Source organism: Tiliqua scincoides, chromosome 3 (genome assembly GCF_035046505.1).
Source record: "Tiliqua scincoides isolate rTilSci1 chromosome 3, rTilSci1.hap2, whole genome shotgun sequence".
Lineage (NCBI taxonomy): Eukaryota > Metazoa > Chordata > Lepidosauria > Squamata > Scincidae > Tiliqua > Tiliqua scincoides.
This window is the reverse complement of record NC_089823.1, coordinates 87,545,261-87,564,498: the sequence shown is the minus strand read 5'-3', so window position 1 is coordinate 87,564,498 and position 19,238 is coordinate 87,545,261. Positions and strand designations below refer to the sequence as shown.

Here is a 19,238-nt window from a genome sequence, read left to right as displayed (position 1 = left end):
AAAATTACAATACTATAATAAAATATATCACAGCAACCCAAACACATTAATACAGTAGTATTCAAACTGGGGCGTCGTGACACCCCAGCCTGAAGGCCCTGGCCTCTGCCCCCTTAAGGGGTGGGGGCAGGGGGAAAGCAGCAACAGGATCAGGTCACTAATGGGGCTGCAGGGACTGGGATTCACTCACCAGTCCCTGCAGCAGCCGTCCTGGGGTGCGGGGAGCCCTGTGCAAGCATCTGCAGGGCTCCCCAGGCTTCTAAAAGTGAAAGTGGAGCGATCACGCTCCACTTTCAAAAGACTGGGGAGCCTTGCAGACACTCACACAGGGCTCTGCGCACCCCAGGATGGCTGTTGCATGGACTGGTGAATGCAACCCAGTCCCTGCAGCCCCCCCTTCCCCCAGCCACCGCTGCCTCCCTCCCCTCCCCTGCAAGCACTTACTATGGTTTGCAAACTCCCAGAGAGTTTGAAAAGTTTGAAAAACCATTTGAAAGTTTGAAAACCGCAGCATTAATAAATAACCAAGTATTGAAAAAAGAAGAGAAACAATGTCATGTAAACAAATCTCCCATCAAAACTAAGAAAAAGCAGAAAAACAAAAAGGTTTGGAAAGCACTACAGCAGCTGTTTTCAAACTCCAGGAGAGTTTGCACCACTGTAAGTCCTTGCGGGGGCTGGAGGGGAGGCGGGGGGGGAAGCAGCGATGCAACCCCAGGATCTTACCGCTCCGTAGGGCTGCAGGGACTGGGATGCACTCATCAGTCCCTGCAGCACCCATCCTGGGATGCGGGGAGCTCTGCACGAGCATCTGCAGGGCTCCCCAGCTTGTCAAAAGTGAAAGTGGAGCGAACGCGCTCCACTTCCAGTTTTGCAGAAGTGGAGTGTAAACGCTCCACTTTCACTTCTAACAAGCTGGGGAGCCCTGCAGACACTCGTGCAGGGCTCCCTGCATCCCAAGACAGCTGCTGCAGGGACTGGTGAGTGCATCCCAGTCCCTGCAGCCCTCCTGAGTGGTGCAATCCTGGGGATCACATCACTGCCTTCTCCCTTCCTCCCCCCTGCCTTAAGGTGAAAGAGACCAGAGCCTTCAGGCTGTATTCATATTTGAATGCAACTGCACTACAGGAATACCAACAGAGAAGGGGCCAACAAGGTCAAAGGGGAAGGAATTCTATATCTGGAGTGCCAACATAGCGATGGCCCTTGCATGCATTGTCAAACAGCTGACACCAGTGGCCCCTGCTGAATGTAAGGAATGTGTTATTTTATATGCAGGGATACAGTCTTTCAGGTACTCTGACCCCAAGCTGTGAAGGTCATCACTAACACCTTGAATTGTACTCTGAAACAGACAAATATAATGCAACTGGTATAGCAGTGGCATAACTGAATCAAATTGCCAATGGGCTTCTATGCCATGGAGCTCGTATATATCAGTGCTACCAGTTACAGGCACACAAGGAAGAAAATGCACAAAATGTGCATAGCAACCTTGTGTCAGCATGCATGACATCCATATGGACACATGATCTACTCATACCGCAAGTCATTCAAGTATTAGACAGGAAACTAACAGAACTGGGGTAGGTATCACAGTTCAAGACAGGAAAGCCTGTGACAAAAAGCCCTGCATTAACTGGTACTACTTTTTCTTCTCATACATACTCACCCACCTCCTGTTTTCATTTAGCACACATAAAACAGTGGGAGATGCTGCCACCTGGACAAACTAACAAACTAACTTTTTATTTTCCTTCAGTACACCTCACCGCTTGTAGGCTGAGTGATCGTTCTTCACACTGCACTTCATATTTTTCAGTTCATCTAAAACAGCGAACATGTTGATAAATTTTCCAAGTGTGATCAGATAGGCTTCAGACACAAAGTCCTTCCTCCTCTCTGCATGACACAAACGCTTCACTTCGCCACAAAATCTCTCAATTGCATTCCTCTGTAGATAAAAAGAAATCCAAGCTTTAAGAAGGTCAGAGCGCAAGCCACATCCCATTTCACTTCATAGCAAAACCTTCACAGAACTGAGCCGTACCCCCAAAATGCACTGAAGTCAGATTTTTGAGTGCAAAGGTGAGAGCAAAATGCCTCTATGTGAGAGCTGACTATCTAAAAATACATATACAGTGGTGCCTCACAAGACGAAATTAATTCGTTCCACAAGTCATTTCGTATTGCGAAAATTTCGTCCTGCGAAGCGCGTTTTCCCATAGGAATGCATTGAAATTTAATTAATGCGTTCCTATGGGCAAAAAAGTCAGAACAAAGTCAAATTTGGTTTACAAAGTGTTTATTAAGTGCTCTTTAAAGGCATACATACAGTACAGAGGATTTCAAAAATTTCAAGCACAAAACTTCAACTTTTTAATTTTAAAAATTTGTCTTGCGAAGCACAGCATAGAAAAATTTGTCTTGCGTGTCACCAGAAAAAATCGCAAAAACGCTTTTGTCTTGCGAGTTTTTCGGTGTGCGAGGCATTCGTCTTGCGAGGCACCACTGTACTGTACATCCCATAAAAGAGATAGGCAAGAAGCAGCAGCAATCATGGAAATCAACAAAAACAAACACTAAAGCTAGAGAGTACTATCCACTTACCTGAAAATACATAAAATTCATCAGCTTTGTAACTTCCGGCTCGAGAACTTCCACTGTTTTCTCATAAATCTCCACCCTGTTTGGCTGTTCGTTACATTTCACCTGGAGTGGAGAGAGTAAAATGGCTTGCCAAATTACATAGAAATGCTCCAGGTGCCCTCCATTCCTCAGCAATACTATGCTAGTGTTTCTCAAATGTTTTAGCACCAGGACCCGCTTGTGAGAATGACATGACAATCTGTTGAGACCCATGGGAAGTGATGTCATTAATCTATAAGTGATGTCACAGCCAGAAGTGACATCATCCGTTTAGGCCTCAAACCTAAGCCAAAGGTCCCCTTATACAGTGCACTTGTGCTGTTATTTCGCATAGCTTGGAATTCAAATATTCTAACTTGGAAGTCAACACAGAACGCACCCTGGGACTCTTCAACTACACAGCTCTCCCCCCTTTTCCAGTGTCCCATCCTCCCACCTATTCAGGGCAAATCACCATGGCTCTCTCCCATCTGCCTTGCCCAGCAGTGCTGTATCCTGTATTTTCAGCTTGTCTTTTCAGTGGCAGCTGAGCTAGGTGCTACACAACCTACCTGAAATTGGCTCACAACCCACCTAGTGGGTCCTGACCCACAGTGTGAGAAATGCTGCACCACAGTATAACACAGAGGCTTCTAACTTTCTCAAAGTAGTCTTCAAGAACATTTCCCTGGATAGTTTACTTTAATACCAGTTCTAATAGTGCATGGTTATATAACACATTCTGGGAAAAATAAAGTTGTGTCCAATAAAGTAAGCTTGAGATGAATCCCTGTACATGTTAAGTACATACTCAAGGTCCGACAGATCACCATGTCTGAGGTGAGGAGGTCCCAGTGATTTCAGTGATTTATTTCTCTCTTCAAACATTAATGAGAGCATTTCTATGACACTGGCAGAGCAGCTAGTTGAACAGCACCAATTTTATCTAGTGTAGCAATTTCTAAATGATTGCCTGTGAATTACTGGAAGTCTGTGATCTGGTTTTAAAAAACATTTCAGCCTACAAAAGTCTCCCACGTCTATGCATGTATGAAGTGTGGCAAGTCTCAAGTTGATTTTCTTTGCCACTGCCTGGTAGAAAAGGCTCAAAAGGCTATACACTTCATGTTTTCTATTTTCTGCTGCCAGATGGAGACACAAAAGCAACGAAAACCAGAAAGTAGCTTAAGGGAAAGATTCACAAGCTACTTTTGTCAAGGGAATAAGGATCAAGCCCACTGAATCAAGCTGGAAGTCCTGTAACTGTGCTGCCTAAAGCTCAATGACAGATCTGTGAAGAGAGTGGGATGCAGTTTCAATTTGGCTTCGACTTCTGATGCTGATAAATAGGAGAGGTTATCCCATATGCAAGTTCTGTTATTTTTCTAGTGTTTGACAACTGCCACAAGTTTTTTATTGCATCACACTCTATAATAAGTGTATGTGCCAAAAATGTATGGGACTCTGGTGTTAAAATGAGCCAGAACAAAAGCAGGAGGGACATTTGGGGTAACACTTAAGGGAAATTTGATTTCTTTTTAAAAGTGACCCTATAAAATGGTGCATAGAGCAAGGGCTGTGCATGTTTACTTCTTCATTTTGTAGAAACGGAAAGCTGAAAGCATACAGGAAGTGCACAAATATACATTCTCAGTCAGCTAGGGCTGGTAGGCAATCTGCCATGGGCTACCCTTAAGCCTACATATGCACATCCCCAAAAACCAATTTTCCTCCCACAGGTTCTATTAAATTGCAAATAGGAGGTTTAATGATAAGGAAGAGAAATTGACTTTGGAGTCCCCCACAGCATTCCCCCTCCTGGGAAATAGTCATTGGAGAAAAAAGCCAATGTACAGGTAAATACAAACCCAACAGGGTCCTTCAAACAATTACTTTGGATGTGGTACACTCCTCCTAAGATGCTCTGTGGGGGCTAAAGGGGAGAGGGAACAAGCTCTCTTTCCACATTCAGCAACAGTGCCACTATGGGTGTTTGGGCACCTTGAGATCAGGGGATACATGTGCTTTGCTGTGTTTATCCACTGCAGCAATTACAAGACAAGCCCCATCATCGATCTGGAGACAGAAGCGGAAGAAACTCATAATCGGAGGCTCAAAAGTCATCATGGGAGACCAGTCAAATGTCACAGCAGCTTCCCTGCTCATGTAGAGGGAATGGCCAAGGCAGTGATTGTCCCTAGCGTCTATGTAATATGTGAAGGGAAAAAGAAGGCAAAATGAGGACAAAACAACCTTCTTTTCATCCCATCCTCTTCCCACTCCGCAACATTTTATCTTGTGACCCCACTTTTATTTATATTCTGATTAATTGAATGCATTACTAATACTACAGTAGAAAATGATTCATACACCATTAGTAGCTTTTCTCTGTGATGTTTAATTGAGCTTTTTCATCAGAAATGCTTTAAAGACATATTAACAGTCCATGGGGAAAGGCTTGGCGCTTTCAAGATGGTCTACAGTTACCATTGGTTTAAGAACCAAGACCCAAAGGCTATGCTGCTGAAAGAAATGAAAACCTTACTTTTTAGGGCTGATTTTTGTTCCTTTACCTGAGGAATAGCTCTTGAGCAACTTCTCCATGTGTAAAGCATAATCGCATACTCTTGGCCTTCTTCCAACATTTCATTCTATAACAATTAGAAAAAGGCACTTATGTAGACAAGAAATGAATATACAGAAGAGACTGTTAAAGCTAGCATGAGTAAAAGGGCAGATAAATAAAATGAGGATATTAACACTGCCTAGTGTACAATTTCAGAAGAGATGCAACTAACTGTAAGCCTGGTGTCATATTCATAATACCGACTGTAATCATTTTGAATAGTAATAATAATAATAACAACAGGTATTATATACCGCCTTTCTTGGTCTTTATTCAAGACTTTATTCAAGGCGGTTTACATAGGCAGGCTTTATTAAATCCCTTATTAAATAGGGATTTTTACAATTTCAAAGAAGGTTCTTTCTTTCAAGAACGACTACATTCAAGGTGTTTCAATTCCGATCTGGCTTCACATTCTGGCCTCCATCCTCCCACGCTCAGAGCAGATGGAATTGCTCGGCTTCAGCTTGTCAGCTGCTCCAAGGTCGCAAGGTGCCGGTGGCCTCGAACTGGCGACCTTGTGGATGTTATCTTCAGGCAGACGGAGACTCTACCCTCTAGACCAGACCTCCTGCCCAATTAGTACTCCAATCATAAACACATTGACTAGGGAGTCCATCTAGTACTTCCATATAAGCATAGTTAAAATCACAGGCTAATTATTTTTTCACAGATATTTACAATTGCTTGATCAATTATTGAAACCATTGTCTCAGCTACCAAGCAAAATATCAAAAGCCAAGACTCTTGGGATTCTGAACTGGTATGTCCTCAATATCAAAATCATGTTTACACAAAATCATGTTTACACAAAATCACAGAACAGTTACAACCCTGGGCTTAAAATCTGTGGCAGACAGTAGGCCTTTATGTTCCCCTTTAAGTGGAAAAAGAAAGGCTAAGCAATGAAGCTTTCCGGACTGGAATACATACAAGGAATCATTTGAAATTAATTTCATAACAGCTGAATTACGAATCTGCATCACTGGAGAGGGTATTAAAGCAATGATTTTAAAACTCACCCCATCCTCCTCTAAACTCACTTTCAGATTCCACATACATTTTTAATTTATTAGCAATTCTGATGAACAGTTAATGAACTACTGGACCTAAAAAAAATATAATGCTACAATAGGAGGCAATCAGAACTTTGCTTTTATATTTATTTAAAGAAATAGAAACTATGAATTGTCAATCTAATGTTCCCATAACTGAACATGTGTCATTTTAACCAGAAAAATTTCCCAGAGCACGATCAAAATGTATTCTGCCAGCAGGAACAATTAACTTAATCACACACACAAAAAATAAAATGCCTAGCTGAAACAAACACACATGATTGCATTTTTCCTTTTACCACTATCAAGTCTTGACAGAGGGAGCCCTAATTCAATATTTACCATACTAGAATGAACAGTTGCTTGTTCAATGTATCTTGCAATGCCTGTAACAAATGCATTCCTGTCTTCAAAGTTGGTGTTGAAGTTTGGCTGTATGAGAAAAACACATACCAAAAAGATGAATGTCTTGGAGAAAATTATTCAAATAATGGTAATTCAAAGCACTCCTAAGTAATAAACATGCAAACACATACTTCCTTTTACAGATATCTTACCTGATAAAGCAAGGATGATGGAGGGGGTTCGATACATGGTTGTTGATCTGGCAGTGGTAATTCTTCCAAAAGATCTACATTGGACAAAGCATCCTCCAGGGTAACTTGAGCAGTCATTTTGATTCTATAAAAAACAAGCAAACATTCAGTTGCTAACATGCATAACAAGCAGAGGTGATTGGCAGTATACCCGAGGGACAGAAGCACTACCCCACAAAGCAGTGCTGTGATGCGAGGTTTACCACTTCCAGGGGAACTTTAGTAGATCATCTGTCACCAGATGATCAAAAGAAACACTCATTGTATGGAGATAAGAAACAAAAGTCATACCATGACAACTATCTCATAAAAAATATAAGGACGACTCATCTTTCATAGTCCATACTGTCAAACTGAACAAGTTACCACAGGTCTGGCAATAATTTATGGAGTTAAAACCTGTCTTCAAGTCACACCCTATCTGAAAGCTGTAACGTGGTGGGGTCAAGGTTAGTTTTTCAATAGCAAGAGAATGGCACTCCTTCCCTTATTATTATTCATGAGTCTCAGAACTGCAAGTAGATTTTCAGGCAATGAAGTACTGTGCCCCAGCTCAGCTTAAAATCCTGCACAAGTACCACGCCAAAATTTCTCACTTGCTTTTTTACATGGTGGACAATTTACTATGGCCTCCACATTTCCAATTTCTCATGTCCTCTGTGGCAACTTTCCATCACTCCTGTTAGGATGTCAATTTATCATGAGAGTGCCAATCAGCTCTGTCACTAAGCAGGAATAATTCAGTTGCGCATATTATTGCCAATCTACAAGCAGCAAAACCTCACTAATAGAGAAACATCGACTCATCTTCAAATAGTTAGTCCGAATATGTGCCTGAATACTGAAGGAACAACAAAGAATCCACTCATTAGAAATTAACACCTGTTTACTTGTGCCAATTATCTAGGTGACAGACAAGGTTCAACCCTTAACATTTGTGCAAATTTGGCAAGTTCTCACACAGAGAAGTACAGTAAGAAACAATCAACACATCAGTTTCAATATTACAGCTATGTTTTTACTACACACATACGCCATCTGCATGTCTACTAAAAACATACAACAAATTCAGTATTAAACTGTTTGGCAGATATGTTACACGTACATTCACAAACTGAGTAAGCAAAACGCTTTTTTAACTTCACAGTTTAGGGTTCTCCATTTAAATATGCGTGCATGTAAATACATCAACTGAACACAGTACTGAGATATTGAGCTAAAATTTATAAACATTATCAGGACACAGTTCTGCTCAGCCCTCTCATCCATTTTCAAAGGGAAGGGGAAAGAAAAGGCAAAAGTATACAGATGGGACCTTGGTATTCACTGATTTGACTCACCACTGATACTGGGATTCACCTTTAAATGTTTTGTAACACAGAAAAAAAGCATCAAAATCCAACTTCCTACCATTGTGCTGTTAAATAATTATAATTTAATTCCACTAGATTCCATTATTCACCCCATCTAGTGGCTGAATGCGGTACAGTGTCTATACTAGTGAATTCTCGGGCGACAATGAAAAAGCAAGAAACCTAGAAGTGGGTCTTTAAAGCTATTTTTCCACTGATTTGGTATCACTGATTGTTTTATCTACTGAGGGCTTCAGAACAGAACCCCAGTGGATAATGAGGCATGACCTGTATTATTAATACTGTCTTGAGAATTGAGCTATCAGAACAAAAGTTGGTGCACATTCAGAACATAATTCTGTACTTCAAATACAAAGCCCAGCTCACATTCTTTTCAAAGGGAGAAAAAGATGCCTCACAGGGTATGCAAAATCTGAAGCAAATCTTCTCAAACACCATGTCCTACTGGTTTATACCTATTCAGTGAGATTGATTTTTCAAACACCGTTGCTGCTTAATCAGCTTCTCAGCTTGGCCTAAAGAAACTGCATGTCATGTCTCACTCACAGTGCAATCCTAACTGTAAGTTCTGCTGGGGCACTCGACCCTGGTGCTAGTGGAAGCTGTTGCACATTTGTGCACCTGGCAAGTAAGCAGTGCTGGTGGAGAACCCAGAGCTGCATTCTGATCCAGGGCCACCAGTGCAAACAGGTAAGGTGCCAAGAAGCAAAGGGGCTGGGAAAAGGTGGTGGGAGAGCATTCTGGAGGCAGGAAGGGGGTAGCATGGGGCAGACTGGACCTGGGAGGGGGCAGGAATGGCAGAGACCTCCTCCGCTATATCCTAACCCCCCTCCCAGATCAGCCAGTGTTAGACTAAGCTGCTTAAACTTCCGATAGCTATATAGCTGGTGGAGATCTGAGTAGCCCCATAGGGTGGACTGAGGTGTTACTTGGGGAAAAGAGAAAAATATTCTCCTATCCTGATGAGACCCCCAACCACCTTCTGACTCAAGGTGGCAGGCAACCCAATCATAACCTGTGCTGGTGCAACCAGGCTACATGGCCTGTGCTGTATCCAGAGCAGGTTAGAATTGGGCTGCCTGCCACCGTGTGTGCCCTTACCAGGAGAAAGATGAGATATGAATTCATTAAATAAAGACACAGACAGAGGCCTGTCTTGCCCTGCAAGGCCACTGCAGGTTGTTTTTTTTGGGGGGGGGGGAGAGCGCACACTCTGTCTGGGCATAAGGATTTGATGTAAAAAGGAAGAGACTTTCTGTTTCTCTAAGTGATTTACATGCTTCTTACACTTCCTTTTTTATTTTTAAACACGCATCTGACTATTTTTAAGCAAGCAGTATCTGACTAACAAGCAAGAAAAGAAGCCTATCAGCATAAATACTACAATTTAAAAAAAACTTAAATAAGCAGGTCACCACAGTAGATTACCACATCCAGTTTACAAGTGTTTTATAAGGTGTTTATTAAGTTTATTCAGCATTTTTAGCAAGTTTGCAAGCGCTTCCCTTATTAAGACTACAAACCAATATCAACAGTAGGCAACTGGAAAAAAAGCAACCAAGGTCAATATCTAAGTCAGTTCTAAGTTTTATACAGCTGCACAAGCAGGTGAGACATAACATTCAGCCTTCTAACAAAATATGTTTGATACAGTCCCTCACCAAAGGCTGCTGAGGAAACTCCACAGTCAGGGAATTAGAGGGCAGATCCTCTCCTGGATTAGGAAGTGGTTGAGGACCAGGAAGCAGAGAGTGAGTGTCAATAGGCAATTTTCACAAAGGTGAAAAGCAGTGTGCCCCAAGGTTCTGTCCTGGGACCGGTGCTTTTCAACCTATTCATAAATGACATGGAGACAGGATTGAGCAGTGAGGTGGCCAAATTTGCAGACAACACCAAACTTTTCTAAGTGATGAAGATCAGAAGAGATTGTGAAGAGCTCCAGAAGGATGTCTCCAAACTGGGAGAACGGGCAGCAAAATGGCAGATGCATTTCAATGTAAGTAAATGTAAAGTCATGCACACTGGAGCAAAGAATCAAAACTCTACATATAGGTTAATGGATTCTGAGCTGTCCGTGACAGATCAGGAGAGAGAGATCTTGGGGTGCTGGTGGACAGTTCGACAAAAGTGTCAACCCACTGTGCGGTGGTGGTGAAGAAGGCGAATTCCATGCTTGGGATTATTAGAAAGTGAATTGAGAATAAGACAGCTAATATTATGATGCCGTTGTACAAATCGATGGTAAGGCTATACCTGGAGTATTGTGTCCAGTTCTGGTCACCACATTGCAAAAAGGATATAGTGGAAATGGCAAAAAGCAAAGAAGAGCCATCTACTAAAATTGAGTGTTAGGAGAGTTAGGACAGACAAAAGAAAATATTTCTTTACCCAGCAAGTAGTTGGTCTGTGGAACTCCTTGGCACAGGAAGTGGTAGGGGGTTGGACAAATTTCTGGAAGTAAAGTCCATCATAGGTTACAATTCATAATAGGTATGTGCAGGCTCCTGATTTTAGAAGTAGACTACCTCGGAATGCCAGATGCAGGGGAGCGCACCAGGACGCAGGTTGTGTCTTTTGTGCTCCCTGAGTAATGGGCCACTGTGAGATACAGGAAGCTGGACTAGATGGCCTTTCGCCTGATCCTGCAGGGTTCTTCTTATGTTCTTATGCTAGCACCCATTTCAATTAAAAGATTGTCCTGAAATTTGGGCTGAAATGTCTTCAGTATGCCAATGATAGCCAACAGGGCTCCAGAAGGAAGTGATGGTTCTCAACTATTGTCAGAGATCAGTAATTAATTAATCCAAACAAAACAGAAATACGGTCCATTAGGAGATCAGCTGAGGCAGACTCAAGCGTAGTGTCTGTTTTAAATTGATCTTTCCTTTAAAAATAAAGTTTGAGGCACTCTTGGATATGTAGGTAAGGTTGTGGTGCTTTTTACCAACTGCGACTAGTTTACCAGTTGTAACCATTTTTGATGAAGATGGAGGTAGTCTTTCAGATAGATCACTGGAATCTACTCTACACAAAATTGCTTTTGAAAAGTGCGCAGAAACTACAATTGGCTGAATGTTAACTGGGCCTTCATGTATAAGGTGTACAACTCCAGTATTATCCAGCGCCACTGGCTCCTAACTACCCTAGTCTCTGAGCCCAATTAAAAGTACTGGGGCTGGGATAGCTTAAGGATTGTCTACTCAAGCTTAAGGATCAAGATGAACCTACTCAACAACACAGACTGTCAAAGACTGTTGTGTGTCCCTCCAGTTTACTCCAGGCAGGGAAATGCTAACAGCATTACATGTTTTGTTCACAAGTTTTCAGGAACGCAAAAAATTATGGGTCTAATCAACTAGGACCTTCTCCACAAACTCCAGTGAAATTAACAAGAACTGTACAAGAGTCCCAGTGTGTGCCAGGTATGAGAAATGCATGTGGAACTGTGCATACAGGTGGGCCACCATATCTGTGGATCTGATATTCGTGGATTCCAACTCCTCCCCGCACACACTCACTAATGTAGTTTAGAACTTTATTGGGATGAAAATGATCTTTCTTATACAGGTTGCTATAAGCATTTGAGCTTATAGCAATGTTAAGGCAGGCTGTTGGCTTCCTGCTAGCAACAATGTAGTTTTTTCAAGCGTTCAGGCTGCCGGCAGCCTGCCTTAACATCACTATATGCTTGAATACAGGGGCCACAGAGAGAGGGTTCCCCGTATCTGCGGTTTCCATATTTGCAGGGTGGAGGGGTCCTGAATAGATCCCCTGCTGATACAGAGGCCTGCCTGTACTTGTTTTTGTACTGTTTGTAAGTACAGTATGCCATATCTTGGACAAACTATAGGCGCAGTTAGCAAAATTTAACATAATTTGCACATTCAAGAGAAGGCTCTTTGGTCACAATTAAATTTTCCTTATACAAGCTTCACAAGGTTCACTCAGTCAAAGCAGCAACTCCACATGTAAAAAGCCATCTGCATGACTTCCTCTCTTTTGCTTCTGCTCAGAGGGTTCTGATTGGACAAACAAAATTAACATATTCATGTACTGGAAAAAAAAAACAGAAGGCCAGGGATGATGGCTAGCAACAAAATCTCAGTGGAGAAAGAGTGCAGGAAAGTTTGCTGTACACAGCAAAAGCAACAGGAATGCTTCCATCAGCTCCTTCCTATATAGGGTTTCCTCACACCACTATCTGAACAGAACACAACAGTGATAAAAAGCCACATAGATGCAAGTAATACTAAGAGCTTCTAGCACACACTGTGGTCAAGTCTACCCCAACACATTTCTTGTTTCCATATTAGTTTAAAGAGTGAAAGTAGCCTGCACCACAATTACCACAGATCTATTGACATATCACCCAGAAAAAAAATATTGTACCAATGACATCATACACCTTCATCAATTTCCTGCTACCTTCCAGGCACAATTTAACATGCTGTTTTTAACTTTTAACTTCAAACACAAAGAAGCCTGGTACCTGCATTATCTCAAGAACCACCTCTCTTCCTATGTCATTCTGCTGTAGTATTTGCAATCCACTTCAACTAGTTCTAAACCTGTACCTGGGTTGTACCAGACTGCAGGTGGGAGCTCACAGGACAGCATGTTCCTCCTCCATACAAAAAATTTTCATCACATAGAAAATAAACATGTTTTAAAGAAAAGCTCTAGCCCAGCCTCTTTCCTGACATGTAAAGCTTCCCTATGGGAAGGAATTTTTTCCTCACAAGGGATCAACCAAGTGTGAACTTCCACTTACAGCCTTAACTGTCACAGTCCACGATGATACAGGTTTACCATCTAAGAGATAACTAGGTCTCTGAATGACATCTTGGTAATATCTGTATGCTATCAAATGAAAAACAAATGCTTAAGGGTAGTCCCAGTGTCACTGCCAGGAAGTCTAAAGATGCTCTGTGCTCACATATTTACACCTAAACACTTTGAGGGCTGAAAGTCTAAAACATGGCACACTCTCAACTCTGTTTTATACCCACTGCCCCTCCTAAGCCAAGCTAGGGGCTACACACTCTTTTCTGTTAAAAAGCTTTCCTCAGCCCCTTAATATCTTCCATCAATTTCAAAGAACTGTCTACAGCAGGGGTCTCCAAACCCCGGCCCAGGGGGCCAGATGCTGCCCACGGAGGGCCTCTATCTGGCCCGCGGCCAGCCTCTCATCCTCCGAGAGCCTCTGGCCCAGTTGACCAAACACAACCAGAGTTGTGCTTGTGGGGTGGGAGAATGGGGGTCCATTTAAGTGTGTGTGCTTTATTTCTTGGGCTGTGTTGGTGCTTGGAGAAATCCTGGACATCTGAGCCCATTCATTAATTCATTTCAGTCATTCATCTAAGTCCCATCTCTAATATATTTATTTAAATTTTGTATTTAATTTTATTCCCAGCCCACAACATCATGCCTGATATTTGAAGTGGCCCTTTGACCGAAAAGTTTGGAGACCCCTGGTCTACATTATAAGGGCTGTTATCACTAGAGCCGTTGAGCACCAGATCACTATTTTCTCCAAAGTCCCAAAGTCACTATTTTCTCCAAAGCTACCTTGCGTTTCCTCTGTTCCAGTGAAAGTCAAGCTCTGAACCTTAAAAGAATACCCAAAAGCTTTGGGTGAGTGGCAGGAAGTGACCTCAAGGGCTCTTCCTGTCATTTCTTTCACAATAAATGTTCAATTATCAGTTCTGAAAAGCATCTGGACCCAGAGGTTCTTAACCTGGCACCCACTGATGAGCTTCAAAGGGTTCATTTATGTGCCCCAAGAATACTACCCAAGCTGTTGGAACATTGTCCCAAGTTGTGCCCCAAGAACATTACTGAGGATTATTTTCATTACCTGAAATCCTATGACTGACCTGCATCCCGGTTACAATTCAGTTATGCCTGAATGCTTTAGCTGAACCCTGGGATTCAGAAAGCCTACAACAGTTTTAAGGAACAAGCACTCCAACATTCAGTTACAAATGTCACAATCTTGCTAATCTGAATTTTAACACTGGGATAGTAAGATGTGTGTAATGAAAAACAGAGGTTTTGTAACACTTAGAAACCACACCATACCATAAGAAACTGAATACAGCTGAGAAAGCTTGCAGAATTATCAAAGGCACTTCTTTCTGAATAAAACGTATTCCTTTTGTCCTGAACAGATAAAGGGCGACAATTTGCTTGCTATACTTTTGCAGTGATTAAGAAGCGATAAAAATAACAAATTAGCACATGTTTTGTAACAGATTTGTTGCTCTTGAATACCTTTACAGTGCAATCCTATGCATATCTAGTCAGAATGACCAACTTTGTAGTCATTAGTCCCAGGTCAGTGTATAAGCTCCATTGAATCCAATGGGAACTCTGAGAAGACATGCACAGGACTGTACATCCTCTGGCACTTTAAAGACTACAAACGTGCAGTGGCACAAGCATTTGTGTTCTCAATACAGCTTCATCATATGCGTGTTGGTGGATTTGACACGCACTTGTAAACAGTGGGCTCAAAATGCTATGCAATATGAAGAAGTACTCTCTGTGAATATTTAATACGAAGTTAAACAGGATAGGCTTTTTACAAATAGTAACAGTCATTCAGACAGACAGACAGATAGAGAGACTGTGTATCTATCTATCTGCCTATCAGGCAGAGACAAAGTCAGTATCACTCTATTAATGACTATTTCCGTTTGAAAAAGTCTATCCTGCATGAATTTTAACTTTGTAAATTTTAACTCTGTGTGTGTGTGTGTGTGTGCGCGCGCGCGCGCGAGACAGAGAAAGAGAGAGAACTAGCAACTATTTTTGTGAGCTTATCTGCAACCCAGATTGAAGGGAGAGCAGTTTAATTTTTCCCCACAGAAGATAGCTTGATCTCGCAGGGCACCAATTAATCTCCACTACAATCAATTAATTAATGATGTGCAGGGCACCAACTCCTACCCACAAGAAGATGCAACCATCAGGAAGAGCTCCTACTGTTTCCACTCCATGTTTCACAGCACACTCCTTGGCAAGTCTACTCAGAGGCAAGTTCCACTGTGTTTAATGAGAGTTACTCCCAGGAGAGAGTGTCTGTAAGGGACTGAGCGCAGAAGCGCCTTGCAGTCATGCCCGGGACCTTCCCCCGTCCCCGCAAGGCCAGGCCGCCCCCGGCCCTCGAAGTGAGGAAGAGGGCCCCCCCACCCCGCCATGCCTGCCCCTGCGCCATCTCCTGCCCCCGCCCAGGCCCCCCGACGTGAGTGCCCGAGGCAGGCCGCCCCCCTCGACTCCGCGAAGGCGGGTGTTTGACTTCTCTGCAGCCTGGACGTGAGCGAGGCCAGCCAGGCTGGGAGCCGCCCGCTCGGGCCGGTTCAAGGGGTCGCTTCGCCCCCTCCCTCCCCACACTGTGGAGCTTCGCGCGAGGGGGCCCGTTTCCTCACCCAGCCTCGCACTGAGGAGGCCCGCGGCTGTCTCCGGGGCACTGCTCCCTCCGCCCGGGCCGCCTCCCTTCTCCGGCAGGGCCGCACGGAGCTCGGGAGTTTCCTGTCTGAGTCACGCCAGCAGGAGCCACCCTTCCTCCCGTCCCGGCTCCTCCCCGTCCCAAACCCTCGGCCTCCTCCGCCCCGCTCTCCTCTCTCCAGCCCCTCAGGGTCAATGGGGCCCCCTCTGCAGCAAGAGCTTCACCTTCAGAACGAACCCGGCCCTGCCCCAGAACCTCACAAGCTGAGATGCAAACAATAAACACCGACGCTGGGGGGGTGTTCTGACGTGCATTTCTACCCCTCAGAGCCAGGGGACAGCCACACCCAGTGGGAGAGTTAGGGCAGACAAGAAAATATTTCTTCACCCAGTTAATCTGTGGAACTCCTTGCCACAGGATGCGGTGATGCCATGTCACATAGATGCCTTTAAAAGGGGATTGACCAATTTCTGGAGGAAAAGCCCCTCACCATTACAAGTCATAATGGGTATGTGCAACGTCCTGATTTTAGATGTGGGTTACCTCAGAATGCTGGTGCAAAGGTTGCAGGATGTGGCTTGTGTGCTCCCTGACACATTTGGTGGGCCACTGAGATTCAGGAAGCTGGACCAGATGGGCCGATGGCCTGATCCAGCCACTCTTCTTATGTTCTCTCCATGCCCCATATACTGTTGGCAACCTTCAGTCTCGAAAGACTATGGTATCGCGCTCTGAAAGGTGGTTCTGGAACAGCGTCTAGTGTGGCTGAAAAGGCCAATTCGGGAGAGACAATCCCTTCCACACTGGGAGCAAGTGCAGTCTGTCCCTGGTCTGTCTCCCTGGCTATGGGCCTTCCTTCTTTGCCTCTTAGCCTCAGACTGTTGGCCAAGTGTTTCTTCAAACTGGGAAAGGCCATGCTGCAGAGCCTGCCTCCAAGTGGGCTGCTCAGAGGCCAGGGTTTCCCACTGGTTGAGCATATCTCAGGACTGTTCAGAAGGCTATTAAAGCTGCAATCCTAACCACACTTACCTGAGAGTAAGACCCATTGACTATCATCCAACTTCCTTCTGTATAGACATGCATAGGATTAGGCTCTAAGCAGTTCTGCCAAGTTTTACATCTTGGATAGGGTGGAACAGAATATCAAAGGATGGACAATAATGTCCTTTCTGCAGAACATTGCATATACACAACAGGGATCAATAGTGTACACCTGTAGGCTGGACAAAAATGGGTTATAAAAAAACTGAGGGAGTTTTTAAATAGTTCCTAAAATTGGCAAGTTTTTCAAAAATTTTACTTACCTTACCTCCCACCCCTTTAGAATTGGGACAGCAATTCTCCACAGTAGTAATTTAGAGCCCAATCCTATGCATGTCTACTCAGAAGTAAGTCCCATTGGTCAATGTGACTTACTCCCAGAGAAGGGTGGATGGGATTGCAGCCTAAGGCAAATATTAGCAAGCTGGAGAGGTAAGTTTGTGAAGATGTCCAGGTTTGAAAATTTCTTTCTTCAAACCGCCTATTTCTCATTCACATTACAAAGCAGACCAAGTTCGTAGTGAAAGAGCTTTTTTTAGAGACAGGGTAGAATTCATGAACACATTTAATTATACCGCTCTACCCTCCCCAGCTAGTATACAGTTTACTGTGTGTGGTCTGTTTTTGTTAAGTAGTGATTTTCTTTTTGTTGCATCTCCCTTGCAGCAGGAGAAAGGCAGCATTACAATATTATAAGCAATGTTGAATCTGGAGTACAGTACAGTTCTGTATCAACTACATCCCATTCATAAGAGACTTTTAAGCAGGCAAGTCATATCCACTTTATATACTGCATTTGAGCAGCTGGTCACCCTTTCTTTTCCAATAGGAGACCATATCTAGCACTGTTCTGTAATACTGTTTTATTGTTCTGTAATACCTATCAAATACTATTCTGTAATACATATCAAAAAATATGAAATTCTATATGAAGGCTTAGATCCTGCTATCCCTAAAAGCTGAATACACCAACCACAGGAATCCAAAATATTTCTAAGATTAGCTCGTACAATATCCTGCTTATAAATGTGCTAGAAACATAAAACAAATGAGCAAGACACAGGAGGAAAGGTCAGTAAAACAAATTTAAGCATCAAGAGAATTAGGGACAAGTAATGCATATGTAAATAGTAGTAATGAAAGATTACAGCAAGCACTGTACTGAAAAGTAATTTCCAGCCCATGGAAGAAGCTGCAATTTTCCATGGCAATATGATCTTATTCACTCAAGTTGGCCTTTCACATAAGCAGTTATTTGCATTTTATCGTCCAATAATATCCGAACTAAGGAGGCTCAAACACAAAAGCTATGTCATTTGACACAAAAGGATCAGAGGTCTGGAAGAGCTTACAAACAACTGTTTCCCTGACTGCAAGTGTTGAATCATTTAAGGCCCAATCTACAGATGATACTTAAATGCTAAATTAAACTTTCAGTATATGTGAAGTGCTGAATAAACAACATGCTAAACTGTCCTAAAACATTACCATGCTACTACAGAAGGGCCCATGAAAGGCAAGTTTTTATGGAGTTCTAGCAATTGTCAGTTTAATAGCTTATCATATAGGTGAAAATATGGTTGCATTTCAAACATTTTCTGCACATGCCAGCCACAGCACCAATTGGACCTGAAATACAGGCCATTTTGAAACAGCTCAAAAAACATTTTTGCTTAATTGAGTTTTTAGGATTACAAACCTTAGGAAACAATCCTAAGCAGGTCTGCTCAGAGGTAATTGAATAGGATTGGGCTCTTAGTCACTTCTAAATGTATAACATTAGCCAATGTTGCTTGCCAGTACACTCTTGCTTCTTTTATAAGTACTCGTTATATAGGTTTTCACTTATACATACTGTACATATTAAGACCATTCATCTTTATCTGTACCAAGACTTTCAGTATAAGGTTTCAGAATGGTGGGGGGGGGGCACAAGGTCTACCTCCCATTTTACCCAATGGGCATACCTCCCCTATGTTTTGAGCTCCAGGAGGTCAAGATTTAATTTTGGATTTTGTCCCTTGCTAGGACAGAGGTCCAAAAGGGCCCCCTTTTTCCGATGGGCTCCTGTGGAATTTAGGGGAAATGCTCTTCAGAACCCCAAGTCCTGCTGGGGAAGAAGTGCCATCCATGTGAGACCCACTCCTTGATGGGTAGCATACCCCAAACTTTCAAGGCATGTGTATCACACACTCCCTTTTACAGTAAATCTCTTTTTGTGCTGTATTTCTACAAAATACTGTGAATGAGGGCTGTGAATACAAGGGCTATTTGCTAGAAAAGATACAGAGCCCAATCCTATCTGATTTTCCAGTGCTGATGCAACTGTGCCTATAGCGTCTGCACTGTATCCTGTGGTGGGGAGGCAGTCACAGAGGCCTCAAGGTGTGGGAATATTTGTTCCCTTACCTCCAGGCTGCATTGCGGCTGCACTAGGGCTGGAAATTTGGATAGGATTGGGCCCTA

At 43.0% G+C, this 19,238-nt stretch overlaps 1 protein-coding gene across 3 annotated transcripts in view; it reads right to left on the bottom strand.

The window, feature by feature from the left end:
• CYFIP1 (cytoplasmic FMR1 interacting protein 1) overlaps positions 1 to 16,018 on the bottom strand; it is a 66,747-nt gene extending 50,729 nt beyond the window's left edge. Inside the window, exons 1-7 of one of the 3 annotated variants that reach the window (XM_066622202.1) lie at positions 15,712 to 15,804; positions 10,670 to 10,732; positions 6,870 to 6,993; positions 6,655 to 6,744; positions 5,202 to 5,279; positions 2,611 to 2,712; positions 1,773 to 1,954 (exon numbers count right to left, since the gene is read on the bottom strand). In XM_066622202.1, the coding sequence (XP_066478299.1) occupies positions 1,773 to 1,954; positions 2,611 to 2,712; positions 5,202 to 5,279; positions 6,655 to 6,744; positions 6,870 to 6,986 (569 nt within the window). In that variant the 5' untranslated portion in view covers positions 6,987 to 6,993; positions 10,670 to 10,732; positions 15,712 to 15,804. Of the gene's footprint in view, positions 1 to 1,772; positions 1,955 to 2,610; positions 2,713 to 5,201; positions 5,280 to 6,654; positions 6,745 to 6,869; positions 6,994 to 10,669; positions 10,733 to 15,711; positions 15,805 to 15,955 lie in introns of those variants that run through there. The other 2 variants (XM_066622203.1, XM_066622201.1) reach the window with 2 other exon arrangements.
• Between the last annotated feature and the right edge of the window lie 3,220 nt (positions 16,019 to 19,238).